A 21,661-nucleotide genomic window follows, 5' to 3' on the forward strand; every position below is an offset into this window, starting at 1 on the left:
TATTTTTAAGCAAAATTGAATCACAAAAATTAAAGTTCAACCTGTACTAATCAATAAGGATAAACACTCATTACTGAACTTCTCAAATAATGTTTTTGAAGATTTGTTCAAATCTATTCATGTAAATTTAAACAAAATGTTGAACACTGAAACACTAAAGTTTTCCAAATATTTTTGTTTTATTTTGTTTAGTTTATAACAAAAACGTTTGAAGTAAATTCCCACCCACAGATTTGTGTTTTGTATATTTGTGTAAGTCGTCATCAAAGTCCAAAATGTTCTCCCGCAGCAACAACAACAACAACCCACCCGTGGTACTGGTCACCGGTTTCGGACAGTTTGCCACGCACAAGGTGAACATTTTTAACATGTTTATTCTCAAGATTTGTTTTTATTTATGAAAAAGTTAAACAAAGTACTTTATACATTGAACTACTTAAGTTTTAACTTACAAATTTTACTCGCAAGGTGAATTCCAGCGCGGAAGCAGTGAAGCATCTGGGAAAGATCGGGTTGGATGTGCCGGGGGTGAAACTCATTTTGAGAGAACTCAAGGTAAGATATTTCAATGTAATGTAAATACATAAATCTTATTAATTAATAAATATCTGTGTTTAAAATCATAACAGTCGAATAAACATATGATTACGGTAACTTATGTTTAAGTTAAACTCATATTGATTGAACTATTATTTTAATTGATAAAAGTAATTAAAATACTTTGATATACTTTTTTGAACAATTTGTTTCTGAGTTTAATTTTAATTTAGAAAGTTTAGTATGAGTGCATTTTAAAATATACATGTTATATAGTAACAACATAATATAATTATCAGTATAAGTAGAGTTATTAAGGTATGTATCATTATAAAAGTTTAAGTGCCCTTTGTGAAACTCATATTGAGAAACCCAAAAGTAAGAAAAGGTTTTGATATACAATATACTTTTGTGTAACTAATTAAAAAAAAAACTTTTTGAAAGAATGGGTAGTTTTCAACTTGGAGAAGTTATATTTTGAGGAAAATTAACTTTTGGTCCACAAGTTTTAGTATTTTTTTCGTTTTCATATCAACAATATGTGAAAATTATAAGATCATATATTAATTAATTTATATTTAATTCATTTCGAGCTAGATTCGTAGTTATTTTTATTGAATATATAAAATGTAAAAGTATTTTAATTAGAGAGTAGTTATGTTTAATTAAATTACAACAATTTTTTTTATATATTTATATTGCAATTAGAGAATCATTGTGTTAAACTATTCAAACTTCTATTGATAAATTTCATAATTATTGTGTTGTACCATTAAATAGTTTATCATACTTTATATTTTTAAGTTAGTTAATTTATGTACAGGGTTGCCACTTTACCTGGAAACCTTGAAAAACCTGGAATTCGACAATTTAGGCAAAAATAACCTGGACCAACCAGGAATTTGAGAAATTTTGAAAAAAACCTGGAATTTTTATCAAAAAACCTGGGAAAACCTGAAATTTTTAATAATTTTGACATTTTCAGTACTAAAATTTCAATTTGACACAAAAAATCTATCAAATAGATTATATTTTTTGTCATCATCAAAAAATTTTTAATTATAAAACACATTTAAAGTAACTTTATAGAATATTTTAAATGTCTTTGTACTATTTAACACAGTTTCTTTTATAGAAATTTATCTAAAACTAAAAATAGACCCAAAAATGTTTACTTTTAAAAACCTGGAAGAAATTTGAAAAACCTGGAAAAATTTTTGAAAAAATGAGTGGCAACCCTGTATGTAATAAGATAGACTTATTAAAAAAAGTTTAAGGCCAATTGTACTTGTAAATTTATTTTTTAATCAATTGTTAGTAAGTTTTATTTTTTGTTATTTATATACTAGATGTTTAAAATATGAATTTAAGATACCTGAAGTTAGGTACATATTAACTGTTTTATGGTTTCAACTGATACAGTTTTTATAACTAATATTACGAAATTGAGTCAACCTTACAGTAGATTCGTCCTGTATAAAAATTTGTTTGTATTTTTTCATATTCAAATACAAGAAAATAGCAAACACTCTCACTTTGTTCTGAAGTAAATAAACTTTTTTTTTTCGTTTCTTCACGATTTTTTTTGTTTGGCCCGGGCAAAGTAGTGAAAGTGGTAAATTTAAAAATCTTTTTATTTGTTTGAGACAATACTGTTCAAGTTGGTCCATCTAGTGAGTATTTATATTTTAATTAAGGTGTGTTTAGTATTTAAACAACTGTTTATTTAGATTATTTCGTTTAAAATTCAGCTTATTTTACAATATACTGTAGTTTATTTGCTGATAGTTTTTTATCAAAGTTTAAGTTGAATTTTCTATCAAGCGGTTTTTGTTTGGCTTATAGTTGGTATTTGTTAAATTTGTAGTAAAAATTTTTTGTAAATTTTTTTATAGTTTATTTATACTTTTAAATTATAAGTGTCTGTACTTGGTAAAGTTTTGATGAAGGTTAGTACATATTTTATAGTATCAAACAATCAAATTTAATTTTCAATATTCAACAGTTCTTTTTAGCCCTTTAAGTTTGTTATATTGAGCCTCTGCTACCATAGTTAGGAAATGCTTTTATTTTATACATAAAAGCATAGATGGGTAATTGCATTTTTTTAGCAAATAAAAGTTAGGTTTTATATGTAGTATTTAAATATAGAATAAAAGTCACTTTTTATATATTACAAAAATCTAATTTAACTTTTGGTGTTTAGTTATTTGTAGTTATTTGCCTTAACTAAAAAAATGCTCAATTTACTGGGATGCAAAGAGCTTATTTAAAATTTATTTTTAGTATTTAGTTATTTAAAACTAAGTTTCTAATACTAACGAAGAGAGAGACCACAGTTTTTTTCTAAGAAATGTTAAATTCGACAGAGTTTTTTTTAGTTTTTGAGCAAGACACTTCAAGCTTTCAAAAATGTTCTTCAAATAGTTTCAAGGATTTTAATTTTTTTCTAATATTTAAAATTAAAGACTTTATATAACAAAACAAAAAAAAAGTTATTTTCCAAGGCTGTAAAATTAAGAACTTTGCTACATTATAAAACTTTAAGTACTAGTAATGAATTTACTGTAAAAAATAGAAAAATGTGGGTTTCAAAATTAAAGAATTTACTTTGATTGCTTATGTTAAGTTTACTTCAAGTTATTTAAAATGTTAAAAAAAGTCAAACAAGTAAGGTAATACTTAAAAAAATAAAGCCAACCGGACATTATTAAAGTTTAAGCGAAACCATCTTATACCTATAACAGCCTATTTGAAATGAAATTTTCATCCAAATATCAAGTTCTCATACTCTTATCTCTACCAGATGCAAGTAACTTTTAATAAAATCAAACAAACATAAAATAAAAGGATTTTAAAATTATTTATAAATGTAAACATTTGAATAATTTTAAATTTCCGTTTATTTGATTTTTGTGCACCTGTTTTATACATATGTATTTGTATTGTATTCATAATTTTCCAGGTGACATACAAAGAAGTGGACACTGTGGTGCCGGGGCTGATCAACAAGCACGACCCGGTGCTGGTGGTCAACGTGGGCCTGTCCTCCATGTGCAGCAGGATGACGCTGGAGCAGTTCGCCTGCTGCACCGGCTACAACGGCGACGACAACGACGGCAAGACACCCGAGAGAGAGAAGGTGTCGGCTGTACAGGTGATTGCTGTTTTAAAATATTAAATTTTGTTACATAAAATGCATACATATTAAAATGAGTTGTGAAAAGTAAGGGGGAAATGGTTGTAAGTGTTCAGTGAAAGTTAGTAAAAAGCAAAAAAAAAAAAAAAAAGTAAATAAAAACACTATTAAATACTCGAGTAAGCAACTATCTAGCTATATGGTATTTAATTTTTTTATAATGTTTTTTAAAATATTTGTGATTGGGCTCTGATCCAAAGGGAGTTTTTATTTAATAAAAAAAAAATTGTTATTTGGTTATAATTTTTTTTTCGTTCAATCTTTCAACTAAGGTGTCATAATAGACTTTTCTTAATATTTCAAGGAACGTTTCCTGAAAACTTGAGGTTTTCATCTCTAAAAATGTAGGAAGAAGCAGATTTTCAGTAATTTTTATTTATAAACTGTTGTAATTTTCTCCTCCCATAAGAAACTTTTGTACTCTCTGAATTCCACCGAATGTTTATCAAAATCAGTTTAAATATTGAAAAGCCGGACAAAATAACTCGCAGCCAACTTCAATTCTGCAAAGCAAGATTAAAGGTTACATAACAATTTAAATTCGGACAATTCAAATTTTTACAACAGTTTTTGAGATACCTTTTTTTTTTAAATTAACAAGAATTTTAGATAAATAAAAATTATAAAAATTATGTTTGTAGGTCTTTCCAATATCTTTAACCCATTCTTTCATATTAGCAAAACTTAAAATATTTTTTGAGACAATTAAAAATTACTATATTTCGAATTTAATTTATCCATAACTCAGAAAATATTAAAAATTTCATGAGAAAACATGGCTTGTAGATATTAATAAGACCCACTTAATTGATTTTTTGTTTTATCAAATATATATTACATTTTGAGTTTTGGCCCTTCATAAAAAAAATATAGAATTTGAATTGTGGTGCACCCAAGATTAAATAGTCAGAAACCCCTCCAGCCTCCACGGTCTTATATTTTAACACACTATCTTTGGTAATAACACTTTTCACACCTTGTAACAGAATAATGCCAAACGACAAAAAATACTTTTTTTCAAACTTTATCTTTTATAAATTTTTACACTATGATTTAACATACTTTTTTTTCAGACTGTGTCAGAACATAAAAAACTTTTTTTTATTTTCAATCTAAACAAGATCAATACTATTTTAACGACTCTACAGAAAATGCCAAAAGACCAAAAGTACGCTTCGGCCATCGACATGGAGTCCATCACAAAATCCCCTCTCCTGCAACAAAAACCTATGCAGGCGGTGGTGTCGACGTACGCGGGCCGGTTCTTGTGCGACTACGTCTACTGCACCTCCATGGCCACCAACGAGAGCAACGGCAGGGCGCTGGCGAACGCGTTCATACACGTGCCGCCGTTGAACAAGCCGTTCAGCGCTCAGGAGCTCGGCGAGCAGCTGCAGACCGTGATAAAAGCGATGCTGGCGCAGCTGAAGGAGAAAAACCTTGTTGGCTTTTGATGACTTTTGTTGAGATTTTTGTGGTTCCGTTTGTGAGATTAATTAGAAGTGATGTGCTACGACTGTCTTTTGTAATTTTTAATATGATTTTTTATGCAATTTAGTTTTATATGGTATGTGTTTGTATGTTTGGAAACTTAAACGCCATTTTTTAATGATTCAATTTTTATAGTATTTTTTACAACATGCCACTTTTTAAGGAGTAAAATTTTTATCACAGCAATAATTTACACATCACTTTATTTTTTCATATCAACTAGTTTTTAATTCACTGTCTAAGTACTTATACAAACTTAATTACTTGACATCTTTAATATAACATATTGTTGCACTATATATATACATGTTATTCAATGTCTGTTTATACGTAAGAACAAAATAATTCTTTAGTATGTATTCAGTGTTTAATTAAAAAATATTTTAGATTTCTGTTTAAATCTCAAAATCAAATGTTGTTTATAAAGTTATGCAAAACCACTTTTTAAAAACTTTTTTTTTTGATTAAATTCATTTTGAAAGCTAATTATTTTATTCCTTTATGTTTGCCTTGTAATACGACTCTTTTTTCTATAAAAAAGCTAAAGCCTTTTAAAAACAAATTGCTTGCTGTACGTATTATTTAATGTGATTGAGAATATGCTTATTTATTTAAAAAATCAAAATATTTTCAAGTTTTAATTTTATTTTGTTGTCATTTCAAATATCAAAATAGTTTATGATTGGTGTTGTTGTGTAATTTATACTTTTAAGTCATTTAATTATTTTTCAAAGCTTTCAGTACGCCATAAAAATCAAAACAGACTGACAATTAATCTACTTTGAAGTTATCTAAAAAAAACATGACATTAAGAAAAGTTCTTCTAATCATTTTTGAATTAAGCAAAAAAAAAAACTAAAAACGCAATTGATTTTTTTCTAATTTTTTTGGCAAACAAACACTTTTTTTGCGAGCTGTAAGCGCAACTCGATTAATTATTCACAAAACTGCAGTAAAATATTTTCGTTTACACTTTTTTTCCACACTCTATTATATAATGCAATCATCTATACATGCATATATGACCACACTTTAATGTAACGTTTCCAGATCGCACCCATATTTAAGTAACTATGACGTCACAAGAGCAAAAGGTCAGCCCACCCCAGGTCACCTACAAGCGGATGATGCAGCAGTTTGTGGCGGGCGGATCCGCAGGTAAACATTTTTTTTTTGACCAAAAATTTGTACACTCTATTAAATCTTTAATTTTTGTTTAGCACTTTTGTTATCTTTGACTACTTGGTTGGATTTGGTTGTTTTATTTTTTTGAAAAATATTAAACTACAATCGGATCTGGAGGTAAAAACAATATTTTGTTTCAAAAAAAATTTTATATGTTTCAAAGGTTAGTAACTGTTTTATTGTACAGATTTTTTTACGTGGGCAAGAGTTATTTTTTAAATCATATTATACAACCTTTTTAAATCTTTTTGGACGCTTTTTTCTCTAAAAAACCTCAGTTTTTTTTTGTTTTTTACAAGCGGTTGTTGAGCTCAAAGTTTCAGAACTGAGATTCCTACCTGATGAGATCTACCTTACCCTCTTCTTTTTTTAAATTATGTATAGTATAGTTGTAATAAAACTTCCGTTTTTAAAGACAACAAATCAACATCTCAAATTATCAATAGGAAGAATAATATAACTTAGGATAAATTAAGATTTTTTTTAAAACAGTGTTTCATTCAAAAAAAGTGATCATCAGTTTATAATAAAATCTTGTTCAAATAAAAGTGCATTATATCTAATAAATCAGCAATTCGTTTTAATAAAAGGGTTATAACAGGATAATCCAGGTTAGTTTGCAGTTTTTGAAAGAATTAAGTTAGTTTTGGTTTTTTCCCAAATCACAGGTAGTTTATATGACAACTTTTTTCCTGAAATATTACGTTTTAACTCATACTTTTAGTACTTTTTTAGTATTTTAAGGTATTTAGCTTATTTAATTGCTCTTTTTTCAATTCTAGTATGTTTTGTATTGTGTAATAAATAGATTAAATCTATTGAGAAATGATTTTTTTTAGTATTTTAACAAAACTATATAGGTTTTTTTTAATACGTAAGTGTTTTTGTTAATTCCACTTATCAACTCATACTTATATGTTAAATTTTTAATAAAAGTAAATTAAAAGTTTATTGAGTTTCCTGTTTTAAAATGTAAGAAAGAACATTGTAGTACTTTCTACAGTTTTATTTTCAAAAGTTATAATTTGTTAGCATTTCAATTTATTAAACAGTTGTACTTTACTTAATTAAAAACTTAGTTGTACATTAGAACTAGTGATGTACCGGACCCACAATTTTGGGTCCGGCCGGACCCGGATCCGGATTTTTTTTTCAAACTAGAATCCGGCCGGAACCGGATCCGGACTTTTTTTACAAATTAGAATCCGGCCGGAACCGGACCCGGACTTTTTTTTCAAATTAGAGTCCGGCCGGAACCGGATCCGGACTTTTTTTTCAAATTAGAATCCGGCCGGATCCGGATATCAGACAAAAATGGCAATATCCGGCCGGACCCGGATAGTGAGTCCGGTACATAACTAGAATAAACTAGCCTGAGTCAGAATGAGGTTTTTAAAAACTGAAAAAAAAGAACTTTAATCTAATGATAAGTAGAACAGCTAGCCACAAAGTTTACAAATTTAGGTGTTATTTACAATTAAAAATCTGAAATCAAGTTCTTGAACAAAATACACTAGAAAATTACAAAATATTGAAAACTGGATCAGCTTAAACTCATTCAAAATCTAAAAGAAAACTAGCCTGAGTTTTTATAAAAAACTAAACTAGCCTGAGGCAGTCCAAGATTTTCTAAAATTCCCAAAAATTTTGAAACTAGCAGGGTTGCCACTGTTTAAGTCAATAAAACTAGCTAGAGTGAGTATAAACAAGCCTGAGTCAGAATGAGGTTTTCAAAAACTGAAAAATTACTTTAATCTAATAATCAGTAGAACAGCTAGCAAAGGTTGACAATTTGGTAGTAAAGTTGTGGACTGATTGTGGTACACTTAACTTATTAGTACTACCCATCATAATTAAATCCTACCTTATTTATTTAATATCTAACAAATACTAAATTCTAACTGAGACTACTTTCTATAATCAGACACGACAGTTTTGAGTGATGAATCTTTTATTATATAAAACACAACAAGAAATACTAGCATATACAAAATTATTAATTACTTTGGTAACACTTTAAAAACTGGAAGCTATTTAAATCTATATCAAAATACATAAAACAAAAAACTAAAAATTAAATAAAAATTTTAGTAAGCAAGAAACTGTAAAATTTTTAATAAACTATAAACCTGGCTTAAATATTTAAACAATTAAACACCAGTTGAAATATTCACTTTTAAAACAAAACACTACTTACAATAAGCATTCACAAAAACGTTCAACATATTTTGTTGCCTCAAGCTACACACCAAACTAACTAACTGCTTACAAATAAACTGCCTGTCATGTTCTGATGTTTTGTTGCATAAGTATTTAGTTTGAAACATTTAGTCATATGATTCTCATTTGCTCGTACATTCAACAGTATTAACTCTAAATATTCTCTGAGCTCAACTTTAAACAATAAATAATGCAAGTATTCATTCAAAAGTTTTCAATTTTACAACATATGTAAAGAGTTGCATTACATGAAATGTTTATTTATAGTTTAAATGTAAACAAATGTAAATTAGTCACGTGTACAAAATGAGCCAATCACGGTTAATGTTTAATTTTAACTGACGAAAATGACTCTTATTAATTTTCACAGGGTTTATTTTTGAAAAAAATACTTTTCAGTATGCTCTTTTTTACTAACTGGATCCGGGTCCGGCCGGATCCTAACAGAGATCCGGCCGGACCCGGATCCGGACTTTTTTTTCAAATTAGAATCCGGCCGGAACCGGACCCGGACTTTTTTTTTCAAATTAGAATCCGGCCGGAACCGGATCCGGACTTTTTTTTCAAATTAGAGTCCGGCCGGATCCGGATATCAGACAAAAATGGCAATATCCGGCCGGACCCGGATAGTGAGTCCGGTACATCACTAATTAGAACACGTGAAAATACTCGGTAATTTTTTTTGAAACTAAAATCTTAGACTATAAACATTTTGTTATTGTAGTGGTGATTTATTGTGATTTAACTTGTTATAAAGATATTTGAAATCATTTCCTGCTTTAACTTTTACCACTTAATTAGATACAATATACTATAATAATATAATATAATTTGTTAGATATACTAGAAAATTATAAAAACTTCTCTATTGCAAACTTATTTATAAAGTGATTAAATTTTTCATAATAAAAAAAAAAATAATGCTTATATTTATTATGTTAAGATAATATCTGTAGTTTAATTTAATCAACGTTTGTAGATTTAAAACATATTAGATAAAGACCAAATATAATTAATTACACATTTTTAAGTTTTTTTGAAGAATAAATCATAATTTATCTAATATTTCTTCCTAATTTTAAGCCAATATAATTATAAATATAATTAATTACACATTTTTAAGTTTTTTTGAAGAATAAATCATAATTTATCTAATATTTCTTCCTAATTTTAAGCCAATATAATATTATTATTATTTAAGCACTGTATTAAGTTCGTTATTTAATTGAATTTTGAATTATATTTTCATGCCAAACTAGTTGAGCAACATAAAGTCTTGTTAATTATTTGATTTATTTGTTTTGTGTTTTCACTGTAAACAGTTTTACCACAAATTTTTAACTTGTAATGTTATAGAATTGAATTATTTAGTTGTAAATGTATTAAACTTTGGCGACAAAAATATTATTTATCATCATTTGCATAAGTTTAAACTAATATAAGTTTAAATTGAAATTGTGCTCTTTTTGTTTTAGCTGTACGTTTAAATGTTAAAAGCTTTAACCTTTTTTGTGTAAATTTTGAATCAACAAATAAATCAATATTTTGTTATTTTTCAAAGCTTAACAATAAATAAATTTATGAGCTATATAAGTAAGCTCTTCGTATTTCAGTAAATCGCGAAATATTTTTTAATTGAAACTAATAACTAACTACAAAGCTTAAAAATAAAAATAAACCTTTTAAGAAAGTTTAGTTTAAAAAAAAAAATTATTTAACCTTTTTGTTCACGATGTACAAGTTTGACTATTTTTTTAACGATTTTTACCTAATAATACTGTTCTACCTTTCATATAGAATGCTTGTTTTCTTACAAAACTAAGATGAATAATAAATAAGTATCTAGTTGGTGTTGTATTTTAAGTTTTTAACTAAGTAGCTAATATAATCTACAGTTTTGAAAAACGTTAATTTTTATTTGAAAAATAAGCATTTTGTTGAGAATTTAAATAGTTTTAATGGAATAAAAAAGTATAATTTTTTAATATGTTTCATAACTTATTATACATACATAACTCATGTATCATAATTAATAGAAAAAAAAACATAATCAAAAAAAAAAAAGTCTGTATGTTTTTTTAAGTAAAAGTTAGAGTTAGTTTTTATGAAAAGTATAACAAAATTATGATTTCAAAACAGGTTTGGTGGAAATATGTCTTATGCACCCCTTAGATGTGGTTAAAACAAGGTAAGCTAAAAAAAAATCCAAAAATTAGTTCAAATGATAAATTTCAAACTGATATTTACTGTTTTTAACTGTAACTTACAACTATTTTTATAATTACGAAATAACTATTGATTGTTTTGTTTAGTAAATTTTCAATTTTTTTTTTCGATTAATAAGTTTAAACTGAAAATTTTGAAGTATAAGTTGTGTTAAAGTTAAAAAGACACAGTTTAAGTTATAAATAATATAAATATAATCAAAACTGTAAATTAAGCATGTGTAAATTAAAATCCTGTGTATTATAAGTTTATGAACTTTAATCTACACGCACTATGAACTTTTAATCCATAATCCAATTAAGTTCAAATGCAACAACTTACTTGTTTTTTAATGGTTTATTCTTTCTGTTTTCTTTATTGTTGAAAAACCAAATTTTTATTTACTTGTAATGCAGTAGCAATTTTTAACGATGTTACATTTTATTATTCTAGATGCTTATAAAAATTAACTTGTAAATTGTTTATTTTTTTTTTGCACTTATATCATTTTAACAAAATGTTACAGATATACATTGTTTTAGAACAACTTATAAATTACTATTCATAACTAGCTGAAACTCTTAAGCCTTCTTAACAAATGATTTATCATGTAACCAACTATTAAACTGATGCTTGACAGATTTCAACTGCAAGGCAAAAGTAGCTCGGTACAATACAGATCAGTGCCACATTGTTTTTCAACCATGTACAGAACTGAGGGGTTAGTATAATTTATTTAAATGGTAATAATAATGTATTCACAATATGTTATAATTTTTCATGGTGTACTTTTTTTTACTTTTTAATGTGAATCACATTTGTATTTTAATAAATAAAAAAATTAGAAATACATAAGTAGTTTCCGTTAGTTTATGTTAAACATAAAATTGCTCTTATCTATAGTTATTTAAATTTTGTAGATTATTCTTAAGTATAAATTACTCTAAATTGAAGCTATTTTTTTTAACTATCATTAAATTCGTACTTATTTGCTCAACTTAACTTTTTACCAGATTTAATTTACATAAGAAATGTATAAAAGCATTAAAAGCATAGTTTATAATTTACTTTTGAAATGTTATGAGTTTTCTGATCACCAAATAAATCAAGTTGTTCTTGTTTTACACAAGTACAAAGTTTAGTTCTTTCTTCAAACGCATGATTACAAAACTTTCTCAATTAAAGTTCCAGTAGAATAAAAACGTGACGTTTTTACCGACGTGGCATGCAATTCAGTTTTTTTATTGGTTAATAATGTTTTGATTTTTATAATCTTTATGATAACAATTACTTTTCGTTTTGTTTATTTATTTTATTTTTCAGTTTCATGTCTTTTTACAAGGGAATTTTGCCCCCAATTCTGGCCGAAACACCAAAAAGAGCTGTGAAGGTTTATTATTTTGTTTTATACTTATTGATTATGTATTTACTGAACTATTATCAAAATATGTGCTTTAAAATGATTCTTATTTTGCTAATCTAATTAAAGTACATATGTTATTATATCTTTTAAGAGTTGAGCAGAAATTTATGCTTAAATTAGTATTGTAATCTGCTTAAATTCAAAAGAGTATTTTCAGTAGATAAACAGTCATTTTACTTTGTTTACAGTTTTTTGCATTCGAACGTTACAAGGAAATTTTGAGTTTCGGCCAAGAAGCTAATTGGATGGTTTGTTTACATTAAATTATTTTATTTTATGTAAATTGTTTTACTTGATTTTTAATCTCTTAAATTTTTGGCCATTTTTTTTTTTTGGGTATTATAAAGCTCCAAATATACTTACTACCTTTTATTTACCTTATTGCTTTTTTTTTCTATTTACTAAAGCATAGTTAAAGAAACATTTAATTTAAGTAAATGATATTTAAGTAAATTAATTTTAGGGCTTATTAAAACTATTTCTACTCAATCTGCTATGTTTCTGTATACCTTTTTCACAATGTGAACCATACACGAGATTTATATTTTTAAACCAAGTTGTAAACTAGCTTGCATTCTGAAGTTCGCAGTGACGTCATTTAACTTTCACCAGTGAATTATAGTGTTTTCGAAGTTTAAGTACTTTACAGCAATCTGCATAAGTTAGATCTCACCGAAGCGACTGAACTTGTTTTTATTTTCAAAGCCATTCTAACCATGGCTAAAATAAAGTCTAATATAGATATTCAAACACAAATACAATAAACATATTGGTAGTTCTACCTGAAATTTTGAACAGGTTTTATATGTTATATGATGAGATTTAGGTTAGTTTTATATTTAAACTTATACTATGTAAAGATTTTTTATTACAGCACACATGTAAAAAATCACTAGTGTCTTTTAAATCATTTTAACCACATACCAGTGGCGTAGCGTGGTATTTTGGTCAGGGGTGCGCAAACTTTTTTCTCAAAAAGTCCTCTTTTGTAACTAGCTATGAAAAATCTATTAATAAGTAGTATAATTGAAATAAATTCATTAAGTAAAATAAGTTCAAAGTAACTGTTTGTTACTTTAAAGTTTTTAAGTTAAAATTATACTTTTAAAATTTTATTTATCTGATTGTATTTGTTTGAAATAAAACTCACAAACAAAGTTTATTTCTCATAGGACGACACGCTTTTTTTGTATGTTTACGAAAGTAAAGATCAGAAAACTAGCAGTAGTCTAAACATTTATTGTAGCATAAAAAAAAAACTTGTAAAACTGTTTAATTTACCTTAAGCGTGACGTATTTTTGTAAACTTTTTGTAGAAAAATCTGTCATAAATATAATAATCTTGCGGTGCACTACAGTAATTGCGTGCTGTTTGAGTCTAAACTCTTATGAAGTTCGGGAAGTTATAAAATTTTTCCTTATGGAGTTTTCATCAACATCGGTGCGCATTTTTGCTTGCGCACCGAATCAGTATACTAAGTATTTTCCCTAACTTTTCACTAATTGGTATTTAAAATTTTGTACAACTTTTCGTATACTAGATAAATCTAGTTGAAAAAAGACAAATTAAGCATAAAAAATAAACAATAAAGGATAAAGGTATTACTTTTTTTTCTTTCTTGTTTTTGGGTGGCACGCATGCGCCAGTGTCCCTCCCCACGCTACGCCCCTGCCACATACTTTAAATTCTTTTTTACCTTAAATTTAACTTTGTACTAAAATAGAAAAACGAACTTGTAATTTCAAAAATCTGGAAAAGTTTAAAAACCCAGAAGAAAATTTAAAAAAAGCCGTTGACAGCCCATAAAGGTAGCTAAGGTAGGACCTGAAAGCGAACCGATAGCAACATAATCATGTTGTATGAAGTTAACAATATTGAAGGAAAACCTTACATCACAAGTGGCAATCTTTACTAGTTTTTTTTTTTACTTTAGGAAGGTTTCCCGAGCAAATGTAATTTTTGTGCGCAAACATCAATAATTTTTTTAAACTGGTGAACAAACTTTTGACGTCGAACGAGGCCAAAAATATATTACTAGCTTAAATATTTCTTTTTTACAAAACCAAAGAAAGCAAAATAATGTTTATCATTTTAGAAAGAATGCGAACCGGTTAACAAATATATCTCTTTTGAATAAAACGTTATAAATTACTTAAATATAAGTACTTTCTTCGAAAACTAGTATAAACTTTTTTAGTTATAAATTATTATGTAACATCGTAAAAAGTATCTTACTGTGTTTATTGAATTATAAAACTTTTCATAGTTGAATAAATAGCAAACTCATTGATTTTGCTTTCATAGACCACAAAATACGTAACTCGTACTGTTTTAAATAAAGCTGTTCAAACTAGTGATGTACCGGACCCACAACTTCGGGTCCGGCCGGACCCGGATCCGGACTTTTTTTTCAAGTTAGAATCCGGCCGGAACCGGACCCGGACTTTTTTTTCAAATTAGAATCCGGCCGGAACCGGACCCGGACTTTTTTTTCAAATTAGAATCCGGCCGGAACCGGATCCGGACTTTTTTTTCAAATTAGAATCCGGCCGGATCCGGATATCAGACAAAAATGGCGATATCCGGCCGGACCCGGATAGTAAGTCCGGTACATCACTAGTATTAACTAGCCTGAGTCAGAATGAGGATTTTAAAAACTGAAAAAATTACTTAAATCTAATAATCAGTAGAACAGCTAGCAAAGGTTGACAATTTGGTAGTAAAGTTGTGGACTGCTTGTGGTACACTTAATTTATTAGTACTACCCATCATAATTATATCCTACCTTATTTGATTAATATCTAACAAATACTAAATTCTAACTGAGACTACTTTCTATAATCAGACACGACAGTTTTGTGTGATGAATCTTTTAGATAAAACACAACAAGAAATACTAGCATATACAAAATTATTAATTACTTAGGTAACACTTTAAAAACTGGAATCTATTTAAATCTATATCAATAGACTTAAAACAATAAACTAAAAATTAAATAAAACTCTTAGTAAAGAAAAAACTATAATATTTTTAATAAACTATTAAAATATAAGCCTAGCTTAAATGTTTAAACAATTAAACACCACTTGAAATATTCACTTTTAAAACAAAACACTACTTACAATAAGCCTTCACAAAAAAGTTCAAGATATTTTGTTGCTTTAAGCTGCACAAAAAAACTAACTAACTGCTTACATATAAACTGCCTATCATGTTCTGATGTTTTGTTGCATCAGTATTTAGTTTGAAACATTTCGTCATATGATTTTCATTGGCTCGTACATTCAACCGTATTAACTCTAAATATTCTCTGAGCTCAACTTTAAACAATAAATAATGCAAGTATTCATTCCAAAGTTTTAAATTTTACAACATATGTAAAGAGTTGCATTCCTGAAATGTTTATTTCATAGTTTAAATGTAAACAAATGTAAATTAGTCACGTGTACAAAATAAGCCAATCAATGTAGGTGTTTAATTTTAACTGACGAAAATGACTCTTTTTACTAACTAGATCCGGGTCCGGCCGGATCTCTGTTAGGATCCGGCCGGACCCTGATCCGGACTTTTTTTTCAAATTAGAATCCGGCCGGAACCGGATCCGGACTTTTTTTTCAAATTAGTATCCGGCCGGAACCGGATCCGGACTTTTTTTTCAAATTAGAGTCCGGCCGGATCCGGATACCAGACAAAAATGGCAATATCCGGCCGGACCCGGACCCGGATAGTGAGTCCGGTACATCACTAGTTCAAACTTAATTAGATTCGTGTTCAAAAAATGAATTTTGTGACATTCTGAAGCTCTTAGTGACGTCATCTGTTAATTTGTAAAGTATTGAAATGTGAAAATTGTATAATTTAGTGCGATCATCTGCTTCTAAGTGATCTAGCTTGGATGACAGCTTAGCTATTATTTTAAAGCCATTCAACACATGGCCAAATTTAATATACATATGATTACGAAAGCTTCGAACGTTGTTTAAAAGAGCCGGGTACAAGTTTCTAGTACCATAATATTTTAAAGATAGATAAGTACATGGTTAAAACTCATCGGTAATTAAATGTTTGCTACTAATCGTCAGTTGTAATATATGCTAAGTTGTGGTTTATAAATATTGCTAAACGTTATACATAAAGTATACAACACGCTTTGATGTAAAGCTTAATAAAAAATATGTGTCACTTTCAGTTTGATAAACTATACAATATTTATACCCATTAAATTTTTCCAGTATTTGATAAGCATACTCGATGTTTTTACACGAAAATATGAGTGCTTAGTAAAAGCTTCCTAAATATTTTTATGTTTACTAGTTTTTCTTCGAATACTTTGTTATTATAAAAAATTCCATTTACCCTTTAGCAGATTAAATTCACATGTTTAAACGTCTCAAAAAAAAAAACCTCGAAATTTAAACAACTTTTGCTTGTTAAGTAATAAGATTTCAGTTTGGCACAAAAAATCTAAAGTATAGATAAAAAATTTTTTATTAAAACACACATTTAAAATAGCTTTACAGTATCTTTTCATTGTCTTTATACTATTTAACACATTTTTTACGCTAACTAAATTTTCAACCAAAAACAGACACTAAAATCGGTTATTTTTTAAACCTGAAAGAAATTTCAAAAACGTTGAGAAAATTTTCCAAAAACATTTGAAAACCCTGTGTCATATATTTCTAGTTATATTGCTAAGTACAAACTTTTTTTTCATTAAAAATGTATACATATTACCACAACATTAAAGTTTTAATCATATTTTATTGTTTCCAACCTCACAGGTGTACGCAGGTGCCGGTTTGTGCTCGGGTTTGACCGAAGGGTTCATCATAAACCCGTTTGAAAGGGTCAAAGTTCAGCTGCAATCTGAAAAGAACGTTAAACTGAAAGACGTTAGTTTGTTTGTCATGAGTATAGTAGTTTTTAATTTTTTTGATGATGGTTTTGCAATACCAGTTGTCCTATGTTTACTAACGTATTTTTTTGTCAAGATATTTTTTAAGAAAAGTTTAAAAAAAAAATTAGATTTTTATAGTATAAAAGTTTATTTGATACTTTTATATCTTTTGTAAGTCTAGTTGTTCGACGTTTACTAACGTAATAAAGTTTTTTCATCTAAATATTTTTAGTTTTGTTAGGTTTATTACAAGTTATATGTATGATTAGGAATAATCACCTTTACTTTAAGCAATGGAATAAATGTAAGACACTCATTCAAGTATTACTTCTTATAACTATTTTTATAGTATATCATTATAATTATCATTGGACTTGGGTATAAAAACCCAAGCAACTTAAACAGAAAGCTTACCAAAATAAAAACAAAATTAATTAGTATTCTCAAATATTTATCTATTCACCAAACAGCAAGAATCAACGTTCAGAAAAGCTTCGAAGATTATCAAGGAAGGAGGGCTTGGCACTAACGGAATTAACAGGTATCAATTATTTAACTGTATGATATAATTAGTTTATTTACTATTATTAACTGTTAAAATACAATATAATTTATTTATTAACGTCTTATTAATTGTTTATGGTATCAATGATATTTACTAATTGACTAAGTAAAGTATTTGATATAAACAATTTATTTACTTGTTAATGGAATTAAAAGGTATTGACTATAAAAATATTTAATAAAACTAATTTGTTAGCTTTTTAATGGAATTAGCATGTAATAGTTATTTTAAAATATAATATTTCTATGAATAGTTTATTAACATGTAAGTATACAGAGGACTTATTTTTAGTAGATATGGTTTTTGGAACATGATTTAACTCATGATTATCATTTATTTAATCTTATAAAAATGTAAATTAAACAGGGGACTCACAGCAACACTGGGCAGACACGGTGTTTGGAACATGATTTATTTTGGATTGTTTCACGAAGCCATGAAGTTTGCTCCCAACAAGAATGTTAGTTTAGCAGAATAATACTACATACAAATATTAAATAAAAACTTTCTTTCTAGTAAGCATGTTGAAATATCAATTTTGGGAATAGTTTTAATATACTAAAAAGTATAGCTTAAACTCTATAAAAAGTTACTTTTGTCATTATTTTTTTGAATAGTAGAAACAGGTTTTTTATTTTTTACCCCACACATTATATTATTTCCCCACTATATTGAAAATTAAATTTTATATTGTGTTCTCCTGTATTGTTATTAGTTTTAGTAGTTCTGTAGTGATCATTCATCTGTGTGTTTTATAGTAATAAATGTATATATAAATAATATATAAATTTAATATGCTTTTTAAGTCATCAAGATATCCATATCTACCTCCTTTTACCCTGTATTGAGATAACAGCGCACATTTAAAATTCCCATCAACAAGTATTTTTATTTATCTTATAAAATTAATCCAAACACTTATGTTATAACAGTACTTATTCAACAATTAAATTTCCACCCAGGACACAGTGAAGTTCACTTCGTACAAGTTGGGTTTGGGCTTCACCGCGGGCACACTAGCCTCGATAGCAAACATACCTTACGACGTTGCTAAGAGCAGGATACAGGTATAGTTCGTTGTATTAATTATTTTGTTTCAAGTATTGATCTGTAAAGATAATAATACTTAATGAAATACAATGAGGTATATAACTCTAAACAATTTGATAGAAAATTTTATAGAATTTTCAACTTTACATTTGTTTAATGCTTTCGCAATGATAACAACTAGATAAACTAATAAGTAATAATGGACAGTTGGTATATACATAAGGATAACAGTAATAAAATACAGTGAGGTATTACAATGAAACATATATAAACAAATAACAGGGCCCACAAGTGGTAGGTGCCGACGGTAGATTGAAGTACAGAGGTGCTCATCAGGCAATGTTGCTCATTGCTAAAGAAGAAGGGTTTGTTTTCATTTTTGTATTAAGATTTTCTATATAAGTTTTGAAACTTATGACACAATGTACAACTTATAACTTCAAATTTACAAATAAATTAGCTTAAACATTATAAAAATTAACATATTTCTGTACGTAATTTTTATTACAGTTAAGTCGTTTTTTTTTTACTTTAAAGTGTAAAACTTTTCTGTTAATAGTCTAACTAAGCTTTCCTTAATTGTTGTAGTTATAATACTATTGCCATCATTTATCAACAAAAATTTTACAATTTCTTTTTATCTATTGAATGTTATTTTGATTCCGGTACTTCGTTGATATTCTTGTAGAAACATAGTATGAGTATGTTTTCATTAGAATAATATATATAACCTACAATTCTTTTACTTGTGAATAATGCAATTCTTACAAAGCAATAAAGCAAGAATTTTAGGTTTTAAAAACATCCTTGAAATTAGAAAAGTATTTTTAAGTGTTATGTTAAATAATCAACAGATATTGTTCTAAAATATATATAATATTATAAATTAATTTAATACCATACAAGATAATTATAAACGTTTCTATTAGTTTAAAATCATTTTTATTTTTTCCAAAAATAATATTTAATACAAGTTGTTGTTAAAAGTTGTTTTACAGAATTAACAAGTAATTTTTTTTTGCAGAGTTGCCGCTCTTTACAAGGGACTGCTTCCAAAACTAATGAGATTAGGACCAAGTAAGTTTAACGATTTCACTATATATATTTTTATTTAGGTTTTAATTTTTAATTTAAACAAAAAGTTTCAAATGTTGAACAAGTATGTACTACAAACTTTAGTTGACTAAAATAATTACTTAATTTCTTTTTACTTTCATATCATATAAACTAACGGTTTTTAAAAGTGTTTTTCCTAAGTTTTTAAATGGTTATTTCATGAAAACATTTTAGTCATTAAGTTCCAATTTTTTAGTTGTTTTTTAAACTCGTTTTTAAACCATTTTTAGGTGGAGCAATCATGATGTATGTGTATCAGACGTTTTCAGAATTCCTCGCTGAAAAATTCCCCTGAAAATATGTTTCAAAAGTGGGAAAACACCTTGACTAAAAGATACCAATAATTTATTCCCCTACATTTCTATTGCACTTTTATACTTTACTATACGGTGCTCAATGCGATATTATTCATTTATTTTTACTTATCAAAATATTCAAACTTTAAACTATTTTTAAAGCCATTCTTCTTATTCAAATGTGAACTTTTTTTCTAAATGAACTATTTAAAAAGCTTTACATATGTATCTAACCACATTTAATCAAAGTTAGAGCTTAAACAAAAAAAAAAAATTTAATTGATGTTTTAATACGTTAATTTAAACAACAGAGTCCGTAAAGTTCCCAGCATATTAGTTAATTTTCAATCAACACTAGACAATTTAAAGTGATACAAACATTTACCTTTATACAATTGTATTGCAATTTTGACATACACCACATTAATCTATATACCAAATTTTTTGTACATTCGACTATCCTGAAAAACATTCTCAATTTTTTAGTATATTAAACTTACGTTGACCAAATAAATAACAAATAGCTGTAGATTTTTGTGAATAATTATTTAAAGTATTTTAATTAAGTTTTACTTTTTTAAACATATTGTTTATTAAAAAATTAGTACCTATAAAAATGCTTTTATTTAATTAAGTACCTCTGTATGTGTTACTACAATCCAAAAAATAGTGCTTTGTTGATATTTAATAGCTAAATCTGCTTCTGAAAACTCTAACTCATGTTTTATTCCTTTTGTAAATGTACTATATATAAATACTAAACCCAATTATGCAAAATTTAATAAAAACAACTAACAGTGAAGGTGCCTTTATGTACTAAGAAAGTGTATCATGTATGTTATAGGAAATTATGTTGTATTTTATCTGTGGTGTTCTTTTTATTAATAAAAGTTATTGGTACGTTTGTCTTATTTATAAAATTTAGTATTTTTTAGCAATATTTTCTGTATATTAAATTTTTAATTCGAACCATTATGTCTTAAAGCTATATTTAAATAAAACTTCAACACAAATACAAAAGAGTACTTTGTTTTTTTGTATTTGGTTTTAAGGTGGTTTAAACTACTAAATTAAAAGCTGACAACTTAAATGTTATAAATCAAAAAGAAAAAGACTTTAAGCTTTGATCTACTTCAGAAAAATATTTATGAATAATTTATAAATGTTAGAAGATTTATTCTCGCTAAAAAGGAAACTTGCTGTATAATATGTTTTAGTTTATTTAAAATTACTGTCAATACTCCAAAGTATTATGTAAAAATATAACATGTCCGAAATGTTTACTTTTAAAGTAATAAAATATTAAGACTGTATAAGTAAAATCTAATAGTAATTGTAAAGTTAACTTGAAAAAAACAACTTTTTTACATGAAGGGTCACAGTTTTTGTTGAACATCATCAAAAACTACACGGTTTATTTTGAGCTTAAAACCAGGTTTTATCCGTTAAATTCATTTAGAATTAGTCACTAA

General features: G+C 27.0%; 2 protein-coding genes across 2 annotated transcripts; both read left to right on the plus strand.

Annotated features, from left to right (window-relative positions):
• The first annotated feature begins 235 nt into the window (after window positions 1-235).
• Window positions 236-5,527, plus strand: LOC145830288 (pyroglutamyl-peptidase 1-like). Its single transcript, XM_082938244.1, has 4 exons — window positions 236-353; window positions 469-555; window positions 3,503-3,694; window positions 4,885-5,527. Exons 1-4 carry the CDS (start codon window positions 276-278, stop codon window positions 5,188-5,190), a joined length of 663 nt encoding a protein of 220 aa, XP_082794370.1. The 5' UTR covers window positions 236-275; the 3' UTR covers window positions 5,191-5,527.
• Window positions 5,525-20,991, plus strand: LOC145830287 (mitochondrial 2-oxodicarboxylate carrier-like). The gene is made up of 12 exons (XM_082938243.1): window positions 5,525-6,385; window positions 10,772-10,820; window positions 11,478-11,558; window positions 12,161-12,227; window positions 12,449-12,508; window positions 17,047-17,157; window positions 17,633-17,703; window positions 18,094-18,187; window positions 18,690-18,794; window positions 19,060-19,142; window positions 19,802-19,854; window positions 20,124-20,991. The coding sequence occupies exons 1-12, from the start codon at window positions 6,301-6,303 to the stop codon at window positions 20,186-20,188; spliced, it is 924 nt and encodes a 307-aa protein (XP_082794369.1). The 5' UTR covers window positions 5,525-6,300; the 3' UTR covers window positions 20,189-20,991.
• Window positions 20,992-21,661: the final 670 nt, after the last annotated feature.

The sequence above is a fragment of the Thalia democratica genome, chromosome 2 (assembly GCF_965202585.1).
Source record: "Thalia democratica chromosome 2, ktThaDemo2.hap1.1, whole genome shotgun sequence".
Lineage (NCBI taxonomy): Eukaryota > Metazoa > Chordata > Thaliacea > Salpida > Salpidae > Thalia > Thalia democratica.